The 16,814-nt window shown below is 46.0% G+C and overlaps 1 protein-coding gene across 1 annotated transcript in view; it reads left to right on the top strand.

Moving 5' to 3' along the window:
- PTH1R (parathyroid hormone 1 receptor) overlaps window positions 1-16,814 on the top strand; it is a 62,322-nt gene that overhangs the window by 29,742 nt on the left and 15,766 nt on the right. Inside the window, exons 6-8 of the mRNA XM_032183292.1 lie at window positions 9,376-9,470; window positions 12,365-12,551; window positions 15,277-15,430. Of these exons, the coding sequence (XP_032039183.1) occupies window positions 9,376-9,470; window positions 12,365-12,551; window positions 15,277-15,430 (436 nt within the window). The remainder of the gene's footprint in view (window positions 1-9,375; window positions 9,471-12,364; window positions 12,552-15,276; window positions 15,431-16,814) is intronic.

Below are 16,814 nucleotides of genomic sequence, written 5' to 3'. Positions count from 1 at the left end.
GAAGTGGGGGAGACTTAGTCATGGTAAAGCAAAGGGTACAAAGGGTACAAAGAAGAGACAGTTGTCCATTTCTTACCTGCACAAGGGAGAAACAGAGACCTTCTGCTCCTAGGCTGGAAAAAAAATACTAAAAAAAACAAACTTCTCTTTCCCTGGATTTCATGTATTTGTCTGTCCCCTCAGTGCAAAGGTGGTCAGTTCACAGATGAGGCACTTGGGCAGTGCTTCCTACCAGAGAAACATTAGATGAGGGGTCACGTTGCATTTTTGTTCACTGCTCTGCCCCTGCTTGAAAAAATTACTCCTCCTTATGACCTCTACTTTTATGAACTGTTTTAATTAAACCTTCCCGAGAACCTTATTATCATCATTATTCTGTTCACAAGGCTCCGTCATCTTTTGCCATTACTTTTTTGCTCTAGCTACACAGAGATGGATATGATGGTATTTAATGACAACGCAAATTAGCCCACCTTCAGTGTTCAGATTACTTGGACAGTTTGGTACTGCCTAAGTGATGTCTGCCCAGGCCAAAGAGCATTAGGAATAATGAAAACTTCTCCCAGCTTTTGAACTGAATTTTGATTACGACAAGCCTTTCAACAACACTTTTTATTCATGATTATTATTATTAACCTTGTATTTGCATGAGGCCACTGCCCAGCCCTGCGCTCACTTCACAGTGATGCTGTATGCTGTTGTGTAGTTGCCACGTTTTGTCCCAGAGTTAGCTGCATTTTAGTAACAAGTGAAACAATGCATATACATCCACTGGGCCTTACGGCATGAATAGCACTGTGAAAATAAAAGAAAAAAAAAGGAACAACCCTCTTTTTTTTTTTCTTGGTTGGGGGATGACTTTCAGAATGCAGGGAAGGGCTCTTGTTTTTCACACCCAAGCATGGCTCTGAAGCACTGGTATTAATAAACCTTCCTTTGATTTTTTTTTCTTGAAGTAAATATGTCAAGAGATGTCAGAATCAGGGAATTTGGCAAGATAGTCTAGTCGTCTTTAGAGAGAGATTGTTTTCTATTATTATTTCCCCCCCTGGGGAACAGCATCTTTGCGTCACCAGTAACAGCTGCATTTAACCAACATTTTGAAAGGAGATCAAAATACTCAGATGTTGTCCTACTACTCCGAGTAGGACAGCATCTGAGCAGATGTAACCAGAGAAAATTTTAAGAAGCCATGCATTAGAAAGCATTAGGAAAAAAATGTCTGTCTGCAACTATCTATATATATCTGCATTGCTGTCCCTAGAAATAGCCATAGATAGCTCTATATACAGATACACAGACCTAAATAAACACCCACGTCCATCTACACATACACGTATATATGTCCACGCATGTTTGTTTAGGTGTGTAGTTTTCTCATTTTAGCCACTGTGGGATAATTATAAGATTGACCAAAGCAGTATACAGAGGGCCCCAAAGAAAGTTTGTGTCTCTCGCTGCCTTTTCCTGAACCATATAAATAGGATTATTTCACACAGAGCAGCAAGGAAACCGCTTTCTGAAATTAGCAAAGTATGCTAAAGCCATCAGAGCCGGGAGAATTAACAGCTCGTAACTGCCCAGTGAGCAATTGCTCTTGGGCTGTTTTCTAAGGGAAAATTAGCACTGCTGAAGGACGCCAGATTGACAGCCCAGATTGATGTCCTCTCTTTCACCAGGGGAGTAGGTAGGCTGCAGCTGGCTGTTGGAGCGTGTCTCCCCAAATACCTTGCAGGTAGCATCAATCTTACCACGAAGACCCATCTCTCAGACATGGTCTGCAGAAGGCAGGAGTTCAGTGAGGGATGGGAAGGAGTTTCAGAGGAAGGTGTCCTAGCAGCACACCACGGGATAATAAGATGGATTTCTTTTTGATGAAACCCATCTCTCCGCCACGGGCTGCTTCCTCGAACTCTCATATTCTGCTTTTAAGACAACCTTTCACCAGTGTAGCAGAGGCAGGAGAAATCTTATTTTCCAAGAATCTTATTTCCCTAATTTTCCCAAGCTCTTTCCCCAAGAGCTGTGCATTGCCATCCCCCATCCCAATTTCACTCTGGCTGTTCCAGAGGTCTCCATGCCTCTGAACCGAGATCTGTGGCCTCCCACCCTAGCACCCTGACCAGGCAGCCCTGCTTTGTTTATTTTCCTTCCAGTGTTTAGAGAGAGACAGGAGGACGAGGGAAGGGAGGGGAACAGATTGGCCGGTGTTCACTCTTTGAGGAAGGCAGTGTGGTTAAACACCAGCTGTTTGTCTGTCTGCTGTGCTTCATGTCACCGAGCCACAGGCTGCTGAACATCAGGAGAGGGTATTCAGCATTGCTACATAATCACTGGATGGATCGTTGGATACTATATATACACATAGGTGCATATATATATTTATCTATATTTGTTCAGTTCTCACACTTTTCTCTAGATTTCAGCTTCTAGGCAGGGAGGAGACAGGAACCAGGGCTCAAAGGACCTTTGGCTGCTCTCCTTAATGTTTTCTTGGGTTCCCTTAACAATAGGATTCAGGGCGATCTGTCTTCCCAGAGCTCCTCAGGCTTTGGATAAAATGCGGCACATGTGGGAAGTCCTGGTGAGGCCCTGGCATTAGCAGGCAGCATTTAAGGCAATATCTCTCTGAGGAGCATAACACTTAAACCATGGACCTCTTCCCTTTCACGCAGCCAGCCAACAGCAGCACCTTCAGCATGGTCACTTTTCAGTTCACCTTTTCAGACATTGGCAGAAGAAATGGTATATTTTGCTCACTAAGCAGAAATTTCCTCCGTTTCCATCTCCCCAAAAGCAACACTTATGCCAAACACATCTTTTTTTGAAAATGGGACAAACCCATCCTGTTTTCAAGGATGAGCTTAAGGGTAAATGTGACATCTACTGAAATCGTGGGGAAGAGGAATATATGCCAGCTACTTGGGAGGTTAGCTCAGCTTGGAAACCACCAGCCTAGCAAGATGGACCATCCTAAGACCAAACCTCAGCCCACCAATCCCGTCTTCCTCTCCTACTGCTTGTTTATATCATGGTGGTTTTACTGCTCCCAGAGAAATCAGAGAGGCCTCGGGAACCCCATCACATACCAAACACAATAGGAAAGGCACAGCATGGTCCAGGACTGCTTTATCTAAACTCCATTGTTCAGACACAGGATCTTGTATGCCTGGCCTTTGTTCTTGGAGCCCTCTGGGGTCTTTTTAAGAGCCAATAACTTTGTGTAGCCTCAAACTGATGGCATAAAGCATGTTTATTCAGTGTATACTGAGCTACGCAGATGAAATACCATCAAAGTGTCATGCATTCACATCATGAAGGACGGATAGCTGTTTTAAAGTATGCGTAGAAATAAAAAATGCATCATTGAGACCCTTATTCTTGCAAGCAATCTTGTCGTGCAGTCCTCATTTCATGTCTATAGTCTTAAGTCCATTGGGTTCCTGCAAATGCTGAAGCACCTTTTAGTGTGGTGTTGTTGATAATATTTTATGCCTAGAGTCTGCTGAGAAAGTCTGGTGGTTTCTGACAGTAACATAACAAAGCTTCACATGAGAACACAAGAAAGGCCACACACGGTCAGACATAGTTCCCTCATATCCCACATTTACTGCTGACCCATAGTAGGTGCTTAGGAGCAGTTTATAAATGCTGCAAGCAAAGAAAAAAAAAATTCCTACTCATAGCCCTCCAAAAGCTTGCAGCTATGGGGCATTCTGAGCATGTGGCTGTAGCATGGGATTTGGAGAATTTTCCACTATTATTGTGAACAGCAGATTTGGGGCACATTTTGTCTGTGCCACCAGGATGTCCTGTGGCTATGTATACCATAGTTAATGTATGGACATGGAAGAGCGCTGTCTTTCAGGAATATGTGCTACTATGGGCTATCCCAAGAGCTCAGCTGGCTTCTGAGATGTAAACTTCCCCCCACCCTTTTTGTTTTTTGGTTTTGGGTTTGTTTTTTTTTGGTGACTGCAGTTAAGGGAGTCTGATTAATTTGCCTACACTTGGGCACCTAGAGCCACTGGAGATATATTAAACTACTTAAAACATCAGCACAAGGCTGGCAGATACCTATGAAACCTGTGTTCTTCTGGAACACTGTCTGGGGTCCACATGGATACCCTCAGGCATCTTGCACAGCAGCTGGTACTTGGGTGTAGGCACCTAATTTGAAGACCTTGCTTTGTTGACTATTATGTGAACATAGACCCTCAGCACTCTTGGAGACACATTTAAACAGCTAAATTCAGGTGTCTTGCTCTGAGAGCTGACTCTTTCCCCAGTCCCTAGCCAGACTGTGAGGAGCCGAGGTGCCACCTCTGTGGATGAGGAGAACAGAATTACATCACAAAAGGCCATGTTCAACACAATTGTTTTCTTTAGGCTTTGGAAATCAGTGACTATTTTGTGCCTTTTGCAAATATTCCTTCTCCCTGCCATTAAGCTTTTTAAGCGACACGTTTTACTAAATAAATCAACAAATAAGTATTTAATTAATTAATTAATTAAAAATAAATAAATAAAAGAGGCAAGAAAATTAGTGACTAGAGCTAGTGACAGAGACTTTCTGGCATTTCTTTTCATCCAGAACAGTAAAATGCTGTCCCTGCTAATTTCAAACATGTCATTAGCAGCATCTGAATCAGCAGCTTTCTGAAACTCTGCAGATACTTGATCTGGAAAGTCCTTACATACTCTTCTATCCTAATACACTGCTAATCCCACCCTTCAGCGCAGCCTGCCAACCCCTCAGAAGACCACTGGATCCATTTCAGCTTCACAGCATAAATGTTGCAGTCTTCCCATTGTCTCACGCAGGGGGTAAGGAAAAGTCTGAAAGGAGAAAGCTGGATACAAGGCACAAAGCAGTGATGTTCAGAATGTAATTTTCCACCAGCCACCTAGGCAATAAATCATATAATCATGGAGTCATTGATTTGAATTTCTCAGTTTGAGCCAGTCGCCTCCATCTCTCTCTGTGACACTGGAGGGGACAGGGCACACAAACACTGAAGCCCTGAGGGCCTTATCCAGCTGCTGAAACTTAGGTTATGTTTATGTCCAGAGTCAAATGAGATGTCCTGGAGGATGAGAAACATCTGCATGGGAATGCCATATGAATATGAGACTTAGTTAATCTCATTAGTTTCTGCAAAAGCAGCTTGAAGCCAGGCAGGACACTTGGCTGTCTAAAATGATGGGACATGTGCAAGGACAACAGAGAGTGACAAGACCTCTTATCTGAGACTTGAATGGATGGAATTGTTACCTAAACCCAAACACCTCTATCTGAGCTAGTCACCCTGGGCTCCTCTTACTGTCAGTGACAACCCAGTCAATGCAGCTGGTGGCTGAGGACACCATCCTGTGATGAAATGTGTAATTTTTCAATGAATTGAAACCTCAAATACCTTCTTCTACCTAAAATACCTTCTTCCAGCAGCCCGGACCTCAGGTGGCCAGCTCTGATTGAGCCATCCACACCGCAGACATCTAACACCAAATTGGAGGACCATATCCACTGTGACTCCATGGGTTCATACTGAAAGTTGAGGGAGCACAAGTACTCTTCATACAGGTTGTTCTACACTGGCTGCAATGAAAGAGTAAAAGCACAGCCATGGTTTCACAGGGGATGGGGCCTCGAAACCCCATCCCTGGTGCTCTGACGTAGCTCCGAGCTGTCCTGCAGAGGAAAGCAGTTTTCCTCTGGACTCAGATCAATGCAAATTACCTCCCCATCCGTGGAAGTGGACAAATTAGGAGTCAGCTTCAGTCCTGAGCACTGTATGAAAATGTAACAGCCAACTGCTCTGAGGGTCACACACTTGGAAGATTTCCAAACTGCAGGGAGTGGGGAATGCAGAGACCTTTGTGGGAGGGGGCACATCCAGCCTGTGGATGCCCGTGGTGGCTGGGTTTTGTTTATTTTGCATTTTTTTTCCATACACTCTCTGAGTTCATGCAGAAGCCATCTCCAGCCCTGTTTTGGTTTCCTGTTCTCCCGAAGCCATTCAGCTGCTGTAAAGTCTCTACCCTGAGGTCAGGCTGGCGGAAAGCTGAGATGCAAAGGGGAGCAGGGAGGAAGTCTCCCACCATACCAGCAGGGAGGGGAAAAAAGGGAGTTCTGGTTACAGGCTTAGCACACAATACATCTGCAATAGTACTTATGCCTTTAGTGGTTCATCAGTCTCTGATTTATGGCTGGGGAGAGGTGGGAAGGGAAGGATCAGGTGGGCTGGCTCATCAGTTCACCTGGCCATACGAGATGAGTTCCTGTGGTTTGGTGGAGTAAATCCAATGCAAGGCCATGAGGATGGGGGAAAGGAAGGGCCCTTAGGGTGAGCAGTGCCTGGGAGCACCACAGAGCACAACCTAGAGAGGAAGCATGGTGTGTGACTTGATGGGAACTCATTTCAGCACCCCCAAAGTCAGACCAGCCACATCAGAGGGGCCTCATCCTGCCCAGATCCCTCCAGGAGTACCATGACTGGCTCAGCCATGTGAACACCTTCAAAAAGTTCATTTGCAACACCCATTGGCAGGGGAAAGGGAAAATATGGGTACTTCCCAGGGAGATGGCACAGGCAAGAGACACAGAGAAGCTATAGCAGACATAAAGGAGGAAGATTAGATCCATCACACACCTTCCCCAACATGATCTCATCCCAACAGGGCATGGGATGGAGTGGGCAGACAGCAACATTCAAAGACACTGACCATGAAACCAATGTTCCCTAATCTGGTTACTGTATCATGAGTTTTACAATCTTTTGCTGATAATCTAAATCGTCATAGACATTGAGGTTTTGTCCTTCTGGTTTCCTTAGTTTCCTTTCAGCTTCTCTTTTTCAGTGTGCATGCATCAACAGTTGAAACAGTGAAGGATTATGGCAATGGTCAAATTAAATGGCACAGGTTAAGTACCAAACCTTTTAAAACAGCATATTTTGGGGTGGTGAGGCCAGATTCCTGAAGGGTGGGTTGCCACTCCAGGTCAGTGGATGTCCAGTGATGGTCAGCGTGTCTTCAGGGCAGGCTGGCTAGAGACATTAAGTTCAGCTCCAGCTGTATCAGGATGGTATATTGGGTAAAGATGGTCTGTTAGGTAGCACGCCGTCTTGAGATGATGGAGGTTATGCCCATGGCTTGGCCATGCATGACTTCTGTGGTCTTCCGTGAATTATTTGATGTCCCATCCATCTCTTCTTGAAAAAGAGGTTTCTCAGACCATGATGGTGGTTGTTTCAGCTGGCAGATGACTCAATATTTTGTTACCTGGAGGACCTTTCCTGATTCAGCATTGTGGTTTCCACAGAGCTAGGACCTCCCTTGTGCTAGGAGATGAGTGAGACCTGGAACCCTGGAACTGCCCTTCAAGCCTTTTTTTTTTTTTTTTCCTTGGGTAAATCCATGTCTCACCATTCCCAAGGACAAACACCCCTGGAAACTAGCGAGCATGAGCTGCACTCCCACGGGCTGCCCCATGAAGCCATTTTGGCAGCCCCACGTTTTTGGGAAACCTTCTGAGGCCTTCCCCAAGGACCCAAGTCCTCCATCCAAAAAAAATCACCTTCCCTGAAGGATCCCTACTGTGGCACTGGGTAGGATTTGTAGCACCTACATCTGCAGACAGGCCCAGTAGCATGCATGCATGCACGCATGTGTATGTCTTGGCAGTTCTGACTCGACATCCTTTCAAAAAGAGGCCCTGTGGTTAATGAGAGGAATTAACCACAGCCTCCGAAAATGTCCTGCCAGCCAATCAGCAGGCCCTTCCCAAGGCCATCGCTGCTACAACGGTGTCGTTGTCTGATGGGAACGTGGATCTTTCCGGTTCAATTTCTGAATGGGTCTCAGGGACGCTTTTGTTCAGCTGGGCGTAGTAACACCTCAGAATTGCCAAAGAATTACCAAGAATCCAAAACTCAGAGTAAGATTAAAAAAATAAATAAATAAATAAATAAAAAAAAAAAGCTTTCACCATGGAGGCAAATGTTTTCCAGTTCAAAGATACTAATCTGGCAGTGGGAAATGTGCACCAGGCCTTGAAGGGAACAAGTTAAATTTTATTCCTAAAACTCTCTAGCCTACTAACATTCACTTTTTAGTGCCTACTACCCCCCTATATATATATATATATATATAAAATATATATATAAATACATGCACACACATACACACTAGATTAATATTGGCAAGCACACCACTCTACCAATGGAAACCGCAAAGAAACATTCACATATCTGGGGATTCTGATGTAATAGGGCTGAGGTTTTGCATTCCAGGACAGCATTTCTAGCCTCAAATCAAAATCAGAGCTGTCATTCAGAGCCCAGTGTTACGAATTTTATTGCAACCCAGTGGGTGGGGTGAGGGAAAGATGGGGGGGGGGGGGGTGCAGGAGTGGGATTGGAGGAGGAGGGAGCAAGGAGAAAGATGCTGAATTGGTTGGTTTCTTCAGAGTTTATTTCTAAGTTCGGACGATGAAAGGCATACAAGCCAGGATGGTGGCAGACCTTTTAACCCTTTCCAGGCAGCAATCAGTTCAGTAATCCCCAAGTTAAGCTTCATACCCCAGCTACAAAATGAAGAAAAGCATCTCAATATCTCAAAGAATAGATCAAAGTTTCTATACCCAGCTCTAAAATATAGAGGGCCAAGAGAGAGAAGAATTACTGCGGGATTAATTGCTGTGAGTTCTCCTGTGACAAGACCTTTTCCAATGGGACTTTGGCAAACTTAAGTTGTGTCTTTATTGGATAAAATTGTGTCTGGATTGGATAACCATTGTCATAGTGGTTTTTTGTTTGTTTGTTTGTTTGTTTTTAAGTAAATAAATAAATAAATGTGAGTTCTTCTCAAAACCCTGAGCCAAAATATGCCCTCCCCATGTTTTCTATGGTGGATTGACACTCCACAGCCTGGACATCAGTCAATCAGCAATGGTATGGCATAGCCCTATGGCTAAATTTTGCTGTTCCAGCAAAAGTCCCAGGTTCGATTTGTTCAAGCAAAAATTGCCAAGTGATCTCTGGATTTGGCTGAGAGTTTGTAAAGCGCTTTGGTTTCCTTTGGGATGAAAATGCTGCAAAACTCCCAGGTGTGAGAGCAGCCCATCTTCATCACTATTCCCTTGCAAAAGTCACAGCTCCCCCCGGGTCATTAGGAAAGAGGAATACCCCTTTCCAAGCTGCCCTAATGTCCAATACAACAACAGATGTGATTGCCCAAGGTTTCCCAGACCCAGAGCTGGACACCCCCAGCAGGTACGATAGCCTGAATCTCTGTACTGCTACCATGGATGTGTTACGCTGCAGGAGGACGCGTTCTAATGTGACGCTATTTTTTCCATCATTTGTACTGCAGGAGGTCTTTGATCGCCTCTATTTGATTTATACTGTTGGATACTCCATCTCTCTGGGATCCCTCACAGTTGCTGTCCTTATCCTGGGATACTTCAGGTAGGCGGCTCTGTTTTTACCTAAGCGAGTTGTCGCTGGACTGGAAAAGCCTCGGGCTTTCCCGAAGGATAAAACGGGGGTGGCGTGTGCTTCTTCAGCAAGCCACGCAGGGTTGCATCTGTGCTTTGGGCTGTGGTAGTGGCACTTAGGTCAAACTTCTTGGGGGATGAGGGGAGGGATGTCCGAACTTCTTCCCCTTGTCTGCAATGGAGTTTTCTCAACCAGCTTTAGAGCAAACGGGAAGACAGGAGAAGAGACGTGTCTCACTTAGAAGACCTTCTAGGGTTTTCTGTCCCTAAAATTCTCCTTCAGATGATTAGCTTAGACATAGATGGCTAATTTTTAGATGGCTGAGGTTTCACAGGGGGAATTCCACTCTAATCTGAAATATTCATGTAGGAGGGACTGGTTGAAGGGAACCCTGTCCATACACAAGTCATGTGGAGAGCCCTAGGGAGCTAGAAATGGCCACTCACCCATCTAACTCTCATTTTCTGACCACCCTCTTCATCGTAGATCCCAAAATACCATTTTGAACTTGCACCATCCAGCCCACAGAGCTGGCTTTTGTTCCTTCTTGCTGCGAAGTGGGAAGGGAAGGATGAAATATCTTGTTCACAGCTGGAAGTTTGTCCTTTGGGCCACCAGAGGCAGGTAGAGCAGGGTCCCGGCCCCCAGCGACCAGGGCCACAAGTTTTGCCTCCCTTTGGGTGCTGGCAGTAACTTCTCAGAGCAGACAGCAGTGCCCAGACAGCAGCTGTGAAGGGAAATTCCCCACGCAGCACACAGCCACGTGGTGTCTGCAGAGGGACCCTGCAACTCCCACCACACGAGCATAGGCTAAGCCCTGGACACATACCACTGGCAATAAAATGTGTGGCCTTTGGCTCTGTCACCGCCCAAATCTCTCAGCAGTGAGATAAAGGCGGATGGCAGGGTTTGTGTGGATAGTGGAGCATCCCAGTGCAGAGCCCTCCTGGAGGCACTTGGCATGATGTAGTCCCAAAACACGGCCATGTCCCACAAAGGCCACCACATTCCTGTCCTCTCAGACCTTCCCCCTTCTTCCATTTCCCACTGGACACTGGCAATGTTGTTAAAATAGCAAATGCATGAGTGCTGCTAGTTTCAGGAGGCATGCTCTCTCTTCCATCACCCAGCCAGAGCACCTCACAGCCAAGGCTAGACAGCTGACTGCGCTGGAGCATCTTTGTCCTAGGGATCAAAGCAGCAGCAGAGACCAAGCCAGGCTTTATTCCAGATGATACGTAATCCAGAGATGCACTGGCTACATTCCAAATGCAGGGAGCAAAGCCCGTCTTCATTTACACCTCAACAGCTCCATTTGGCTTAATTTGTACTGTAATAGTACAGGAAACACATGCTATTACTTCAACAAGCTCCCCAAAAAGAGAGGGAAAAAAATATATAGTTTTTATTTGTGCACTTGTATTTTTATTTCTGTATTAGAGCTAGGGATTTAAGAAGGTATAAATCCATTTGTTGATTTATTCATGGCTAACCAGGTACCAGAGGCAGGAAAGGGACTCCAAATATATCAGTTAGCTCATCTTTCTCCCCAAAGGCAGGATTGTTTTTTCTAAAACATAACTCATAGAAGTAGGTCTAATTCACCTCTTACCATCCAGCTTTTCCCCCCAAAGGACCTTAAAGCGCTTTACAATCAGCATTTGTGGGGTCATTCACCTGCAGCTGCAATGCAGCCATTGCTGGGTTGGGGCCCCAAAACTGCTTGACATGTCCAAGCAATGGATAGTGTCTGTTATGGCAAACAGAGGAAAAAGCCCAGCACAGTCCAAGTATGAACCCCAGGATGGAATTTGGAGTGGGCACAAAAATAAGCAGTTTATGCTACGAGGAACTCTGCAAGGTTTTTAGTGACCACAAGCTCTGTAGCTTTTGTAGCTCATTTCATTTGCAACCCATGAAGCGCAGACAAGTGTGAAGTCGTTGAATGAAGGATTTAACTCTAAAAGGAGGGTGGATTTCTATGAGGGATCGATTTACCAGTGACAGGGACGTGCAGATGCACACTTTAGTATCAGTGAGTGCTGTGCACGTATCCTGCCTGATGTCTGCACATGTTGGAAGTGGCTGCATGCCTGATGCACGCTCATATCCCACGCACTGAACACTGTGCACATGCTGCAGACAGGAGTGCACACTCCCTGCACACACTGCACACGCACAGCACATGAAGTGTACCTTCCCTGAACGTGTGCTGCACACTGGGTGCATGCTCACCACACAGAAACTGCACACCCACTGCATTCATGGAAATTCATCTTTATTTCAGACGTGCATGCCCTGTGCATGTGCTTCGTACTGAATGCACTTCCCACTGCCTCCAGGTGCACAGTGCACTGTGCACACAGTGTCCTGCAGGTGCAACCTCATTGCACACATGCTGCACAGTGGTTGCACATACTGCACACACACTGCACTCATGGTTTGCACACCCTGAGCATGGACTGCATGCCACATGCCCCCCACACACACACACCATCCTCTAGGTGCAAACTAACTGCAGTGCTCACTGCAGGCATGCTCACTACCCGGGCCCAAAGCAAGCAAAATGCATCTTAATTTCTTGCCAAAAGTTCTCAGTCAGAAACAGAGGAGCTTAAATTAGCAGAGGCACTGTGTTGTCCTAATGCAGAGCCAGCAGCAGCCAAGCCCCTGGAGTAGGCTTTGAACCATTTACCAGCCTCATGGGTGAACTGGGAGTGCAGGGCAGCAGTGGCACCAGCGCTGCTAGAAGTGGCACGGTGCTGAGGAGAGGAGCTGGGGATCTTCAGAAGCAGAAGGGACCCTGAATATGTCTAACTGAGAGACTAAACTGCCCCAACCCTTCTCTCTTTCCTCCACACCAGGCGTTTGCACTGCACTAGAAACTACATCCACATGCACCTGTTTGTCTCCTTCATGCTGAGAGCCATGAGCATCTTTGTGAAGGACGCGGTCTTGTACTCTGGGTCGGCTTTGGAGGAGATGGAGCGGATCTCTGAGGAAGACCTGAAATCCATTACTGAAGCACCTCCAGCAGACAAGTCACAGTTTGTGAGTATTGCCAGAGCAGCCAGCCCCTCTAAACCTCATACCTCTGTCCCTTCTATTCAACTCCTCATCTTTTTTCGGTGGTGTGTTAAACTATCACACATTTTTATTGCAATGGGTAAGTGATTGATTTTTGACCTGGAGCTCCTCTCTGTGGAAGCCACAGAGGCACTGCTGTGCTGTAACATCAGTGCCATCAGACTGGCAGCCAGAACAGAGCACAGCCTTGGTTCAAGGTGTTTTGGGAGAGTCCTGGCCCTGATTCCAGGTCTAGAGCAGAGGTAGCTTGTGAGGAAGGTCAGCAGTAGGCATCGCTCTTCACTGTAAATTTACATCAAACCACAGCAGGTTGCTCCTGATATTATTTATCACTCCCATTTCTGATAAAAGACTTTTTAGAATGGACAGTGGGAGGATTTTATACTATCACAAGAACAGAGAAGTGTTCTTGCATCTGCATAAAAGCCAATGTCTGCATTAGTCAACTCGGTGTCCCTGCAGTCAACACTGATCTGGTCAGCACAGCCAGTGGTCAAGAGCATGATTCACCACATCCCAGAGTGAAAACTAAAGCAAGGTCAGGTGAACTTGGCTCAAGAGGTACTTGTGTCTCATCACTGCACAGAAGGCTCAGATGGAGACATCTGCACTGTCCGTGTCCCTGTGGGGGTGAAGCCTGTCCTCAGGTTTTGAAGTTCTCCCTACCTGCTGAAGCTGTTTGCTCTCCTCATCTCTGGCCTCATCACAGACTTCCCAAGGGCTGAGCCTAGATGTGGCAGCTTCTCATCCACACACTGCAGGGTGCTACAGAGACAGGGGGAAGGTTTTCACTATCTAAGATCAAGGATTAACTTCAATGCACACCCCAAAAAAAAAGAAATCCAAGCTAGTTCAAGCATGCCTATAGAACAGCTCTAGCAATGTGGCACTGCAGCCCACAGCACAAGCTTTTTTCCTGTGTGTTCAACTTGGCTTCCTAAGTGCCTTTCACAGCCCATGCTACTGGCCACAAACACCCCTATTGTCTGAGTTTCATACAGTGGCAGCAATCGCAGCAGTTGTCCCACAGCAAACATCCTTAGATTGCTGTCCAAAGACAGCTGTTATGCCACAGACCCCTTCAGGGAGCTGTGCCCGTTGACTCCAGCTTAGGACCCGTTCTGGAAATAGCCAAGGTCAGCTTTTACTGAACAGCTCCCTTTGCACTCACTTGGCCAGTTACGTTATGCTCCAGCGCGTCCCCAAATGTTGTTTCAGGTTATGAACAAGAGGGGTTATGTCTAAGCATAAAATCAGCATATGCAAAGTGCCCTTCTGTGTGTCCAAGTCTCCCCAGATGGAAATTTGCAATCATGTTTTCTTCCCATTTAAGAGATCCATTTAATTAATTTGGCAAGTCTCTGGCTGGAGCACTCAGTGCGCTTCAATGCACTCCCTATTTGAAAAGAACACAAAATATTTCACGGCATTGTTTTCTGGTTTTCCTTGGTGTGGACTCATTATTAGGAATAGTTAGGATAATGTATTTCATTATTTGAATATTAGCAATTAAACAGCATTTCCCATTCTGCTGAGTTGAAAGGCAAGCGAGTGATGAAGGCAACAATTAATTATTTCTCTTGTTTCCAGTTATTGCCTGCCGCTCTTTGTGTGCGGGTAGATTATGATTTTTTGTGAATATATAAGTTATTGCTCAGCCTGGATGGGGATTTCTTTTAATTGACCTTCATTCTATTCCATCCCACTTTGTCTGTAAAAGACAATAGATGCATATGTGTCCATGTTTATATATATATGTACATATATATATAATTTGTCCATATCCATTATGATTGGCAAATGATTAGCATAAGAGCTGGACGGAATAAAAATTCCTCTTTTATTTACAAGATGTATATAATTCATATTTTCTGCAAGCTGCTTTAAAGGCTACAGTGCTTACTCTATATTCCTGTCTAAGTAAGGGACAGCATGGAGAAGTGCTGCTGCTGTGGGATGAGTTTGGTAGCTATAGGTGTCCTGTGAAGCCGGACTACCTAAATTCCTAACATCTGCACTTGTAGGATCCATCCCACATTCACAACAGGAGGTGCTATATGTCCCTTTGTACCAATTAACCCTCACTTTGCAACCTAAGTGGGGTGAAAAAGGAACAAGGGTAGTTTTGCCCCACTCTGCAAGAAGTCATCTAGCATCTTCCCACTCGGTGAGGAGGGATGGGCAGCCTGGAGGACACTGCCTCGGACACCCATGGCAGGATGGGGCCACCCCTCTGCACAGTGCCCGTGTTTCTCCATGGGCTATGAGGGTGTCATACTGCCAGGTGATGAGGGCCAAGGAGAGTTGGCCACAGTCCTTTCTGTAACACGGCCAAGAGTCACGGGGAAAAGGGGAAACCCAGAAACTCTAAAAAGTGGGCGAGTCCCTCATTGCTGGGCTGGGAGAGAGTCTCAGGTCACCACCTCCCCACCTGTACCCAATTCTCCCTGCTCACCTGCTGTTGGAGACATGAAGCCAGGCAGAGGAGTTTCCTTCCCAATTGTTCATCTCTTCTCCTCTCACACTGACTCCCCTCCATGTAAAAGCCCTGCAACAGAGCTGTCTGATCTCTTTTTTCCCTTTCTCCTTCTTGTTTCCCGACCCATCTTGGCAAATATCATGGATTTACACAGAACAGGAATTTCACACCGTGTTTTAGCATAACCCCGTCTTTCTGTGGTCATTGCAGGTGGGTTGTAAAGTAGCGGTTACCTTCTTCCTCTACTTCCTGGCAACCAATTACTACTGGATCCTGGTGGAAGGGCTCTATCTCCACAGCCTCATCTTCATGGCATTTTTCTCAGAGAAGAAGTATCTTTGGGGATTCACATTATTTGGCTGGGGTAAGTCATGGCTGCTCCTTACAGATGACCCACCAGAAGATTATTGCAGGTGGTCTTTGAAGCAAAAAATGTAGACCCAGGGGAAGGAACATAGACAGAGTGAGCATCAGGGACACGGTGGCTTTTTCAAGGGCGGGTGAGCTGTGTGGTGAAGTTTTTTAACATTTCTAAATTGTGGTGTTCACTTCCCAGACCTCTGGAAGGATCAGTCCAGCTGATGTTAGTGCACTCCCTGAGTTATCCCCAGCTCTGCCAAGTGCCTCCCGCTGAGTACCCAGCACCGAGCTGGAGGGGGTGGAAAGTTGCGTGAAGCTGTGAGCATCTGCTCCCAACGGCAGACCTCAGCTCTGATTTCCTACCTCTGATCTCAGTCACTGTAAAAAGCTCCTGAGGTTTCACGAGTGCTGGAACACCAGGAGAAGCCTGCAATTTGTGGGAAAGCCGTTTCTTCCTTTTTTTTTTTTTTCTTTTAACCCAGGCATCTTTTCATGGAGTAGAGAGAAAGGGGGGGGAAGTGGGTGCAGGGGGGGTGCTCATTAGTGGGAGGCGTTGTGGGCACAGGCATTTCAGACGAGAATGTGCTTTTTGTTCACTTCTGGCATCAGCTTTGGCTTGCAAGCCTTTATGAGGTGCTGGTAGGCTGAGGACAATAAAAACACTGCCCACGGTTGTCTGAAGCATGTGGACTGGAAGGGAGAACAGGAAACATATTAGATGATCCTCGAGGACGTAACTATGAATAATGGAGTGTAGGTCTACAAAGGAGCTTACAGCAGGAAAAACCTGCTCAGAGGCATCGATGGTTACCTCTAAACCGTATGGCCAAGGAGTTCTTCCCAGCTTCCAAGTCCAAAATGCACCTGGCCACATCCTGACTGCATTTTAGGGCAAGATTAATGAGTGCACCACACCACCCCCATTCGAGGACATGTCTTCTTCCAGAAGAAAAAAACCAAGTTTTTGGGTGCTGAGCGACCCATGGTACAATCAAAGGTTTGGACAACCAGGGCATAGGTACCCACAGTCTGGGAAAAGCCTTTGGACATAGAAAGAAAGTCTATATATGTTGCATGAAGAAATATTAGTGCTCCAGGAAATGGATGGAAGGCTACTATCGTGCTTTGCCACTGTACATAGCCAGTGTCCCTAACAGTGGAACTCCAAGCAAGCCAGATGATAATGTAAATCTGAGTTTATGGAGAATTGCACTGTTTTTTGTTTGTGAGAACATGCAAGTGATTCATCAGTCCAGGGCAGTCCAGCCTGCAGGACTCTCTCCAGCTTTTTTCATTCCACGCTCCGCTTATGGGGCAGCAGGGGACCAAAAGCTCCTTTCTAACCTCATGTTCAGCTGGTGCACAGGACAAAAACTGCTGGTGCTGCC

Source organism: Aythya fuligula, chromosome 2 (genome assembly GCF_009819795.1).
Source record: "Aythya fuligula isolate bAytFul2 chromosome 2, bAytFul2.pri, whole genome shotgun sequence".
NCBI lineage: Eukaryota > Metazoa > Chordata > Aves > Anseriformes > Anatidae > Aythya > Aythya fuligula.
This window is presented reverse-complemented; position numbering and strand designations above follow the sequence as displayed.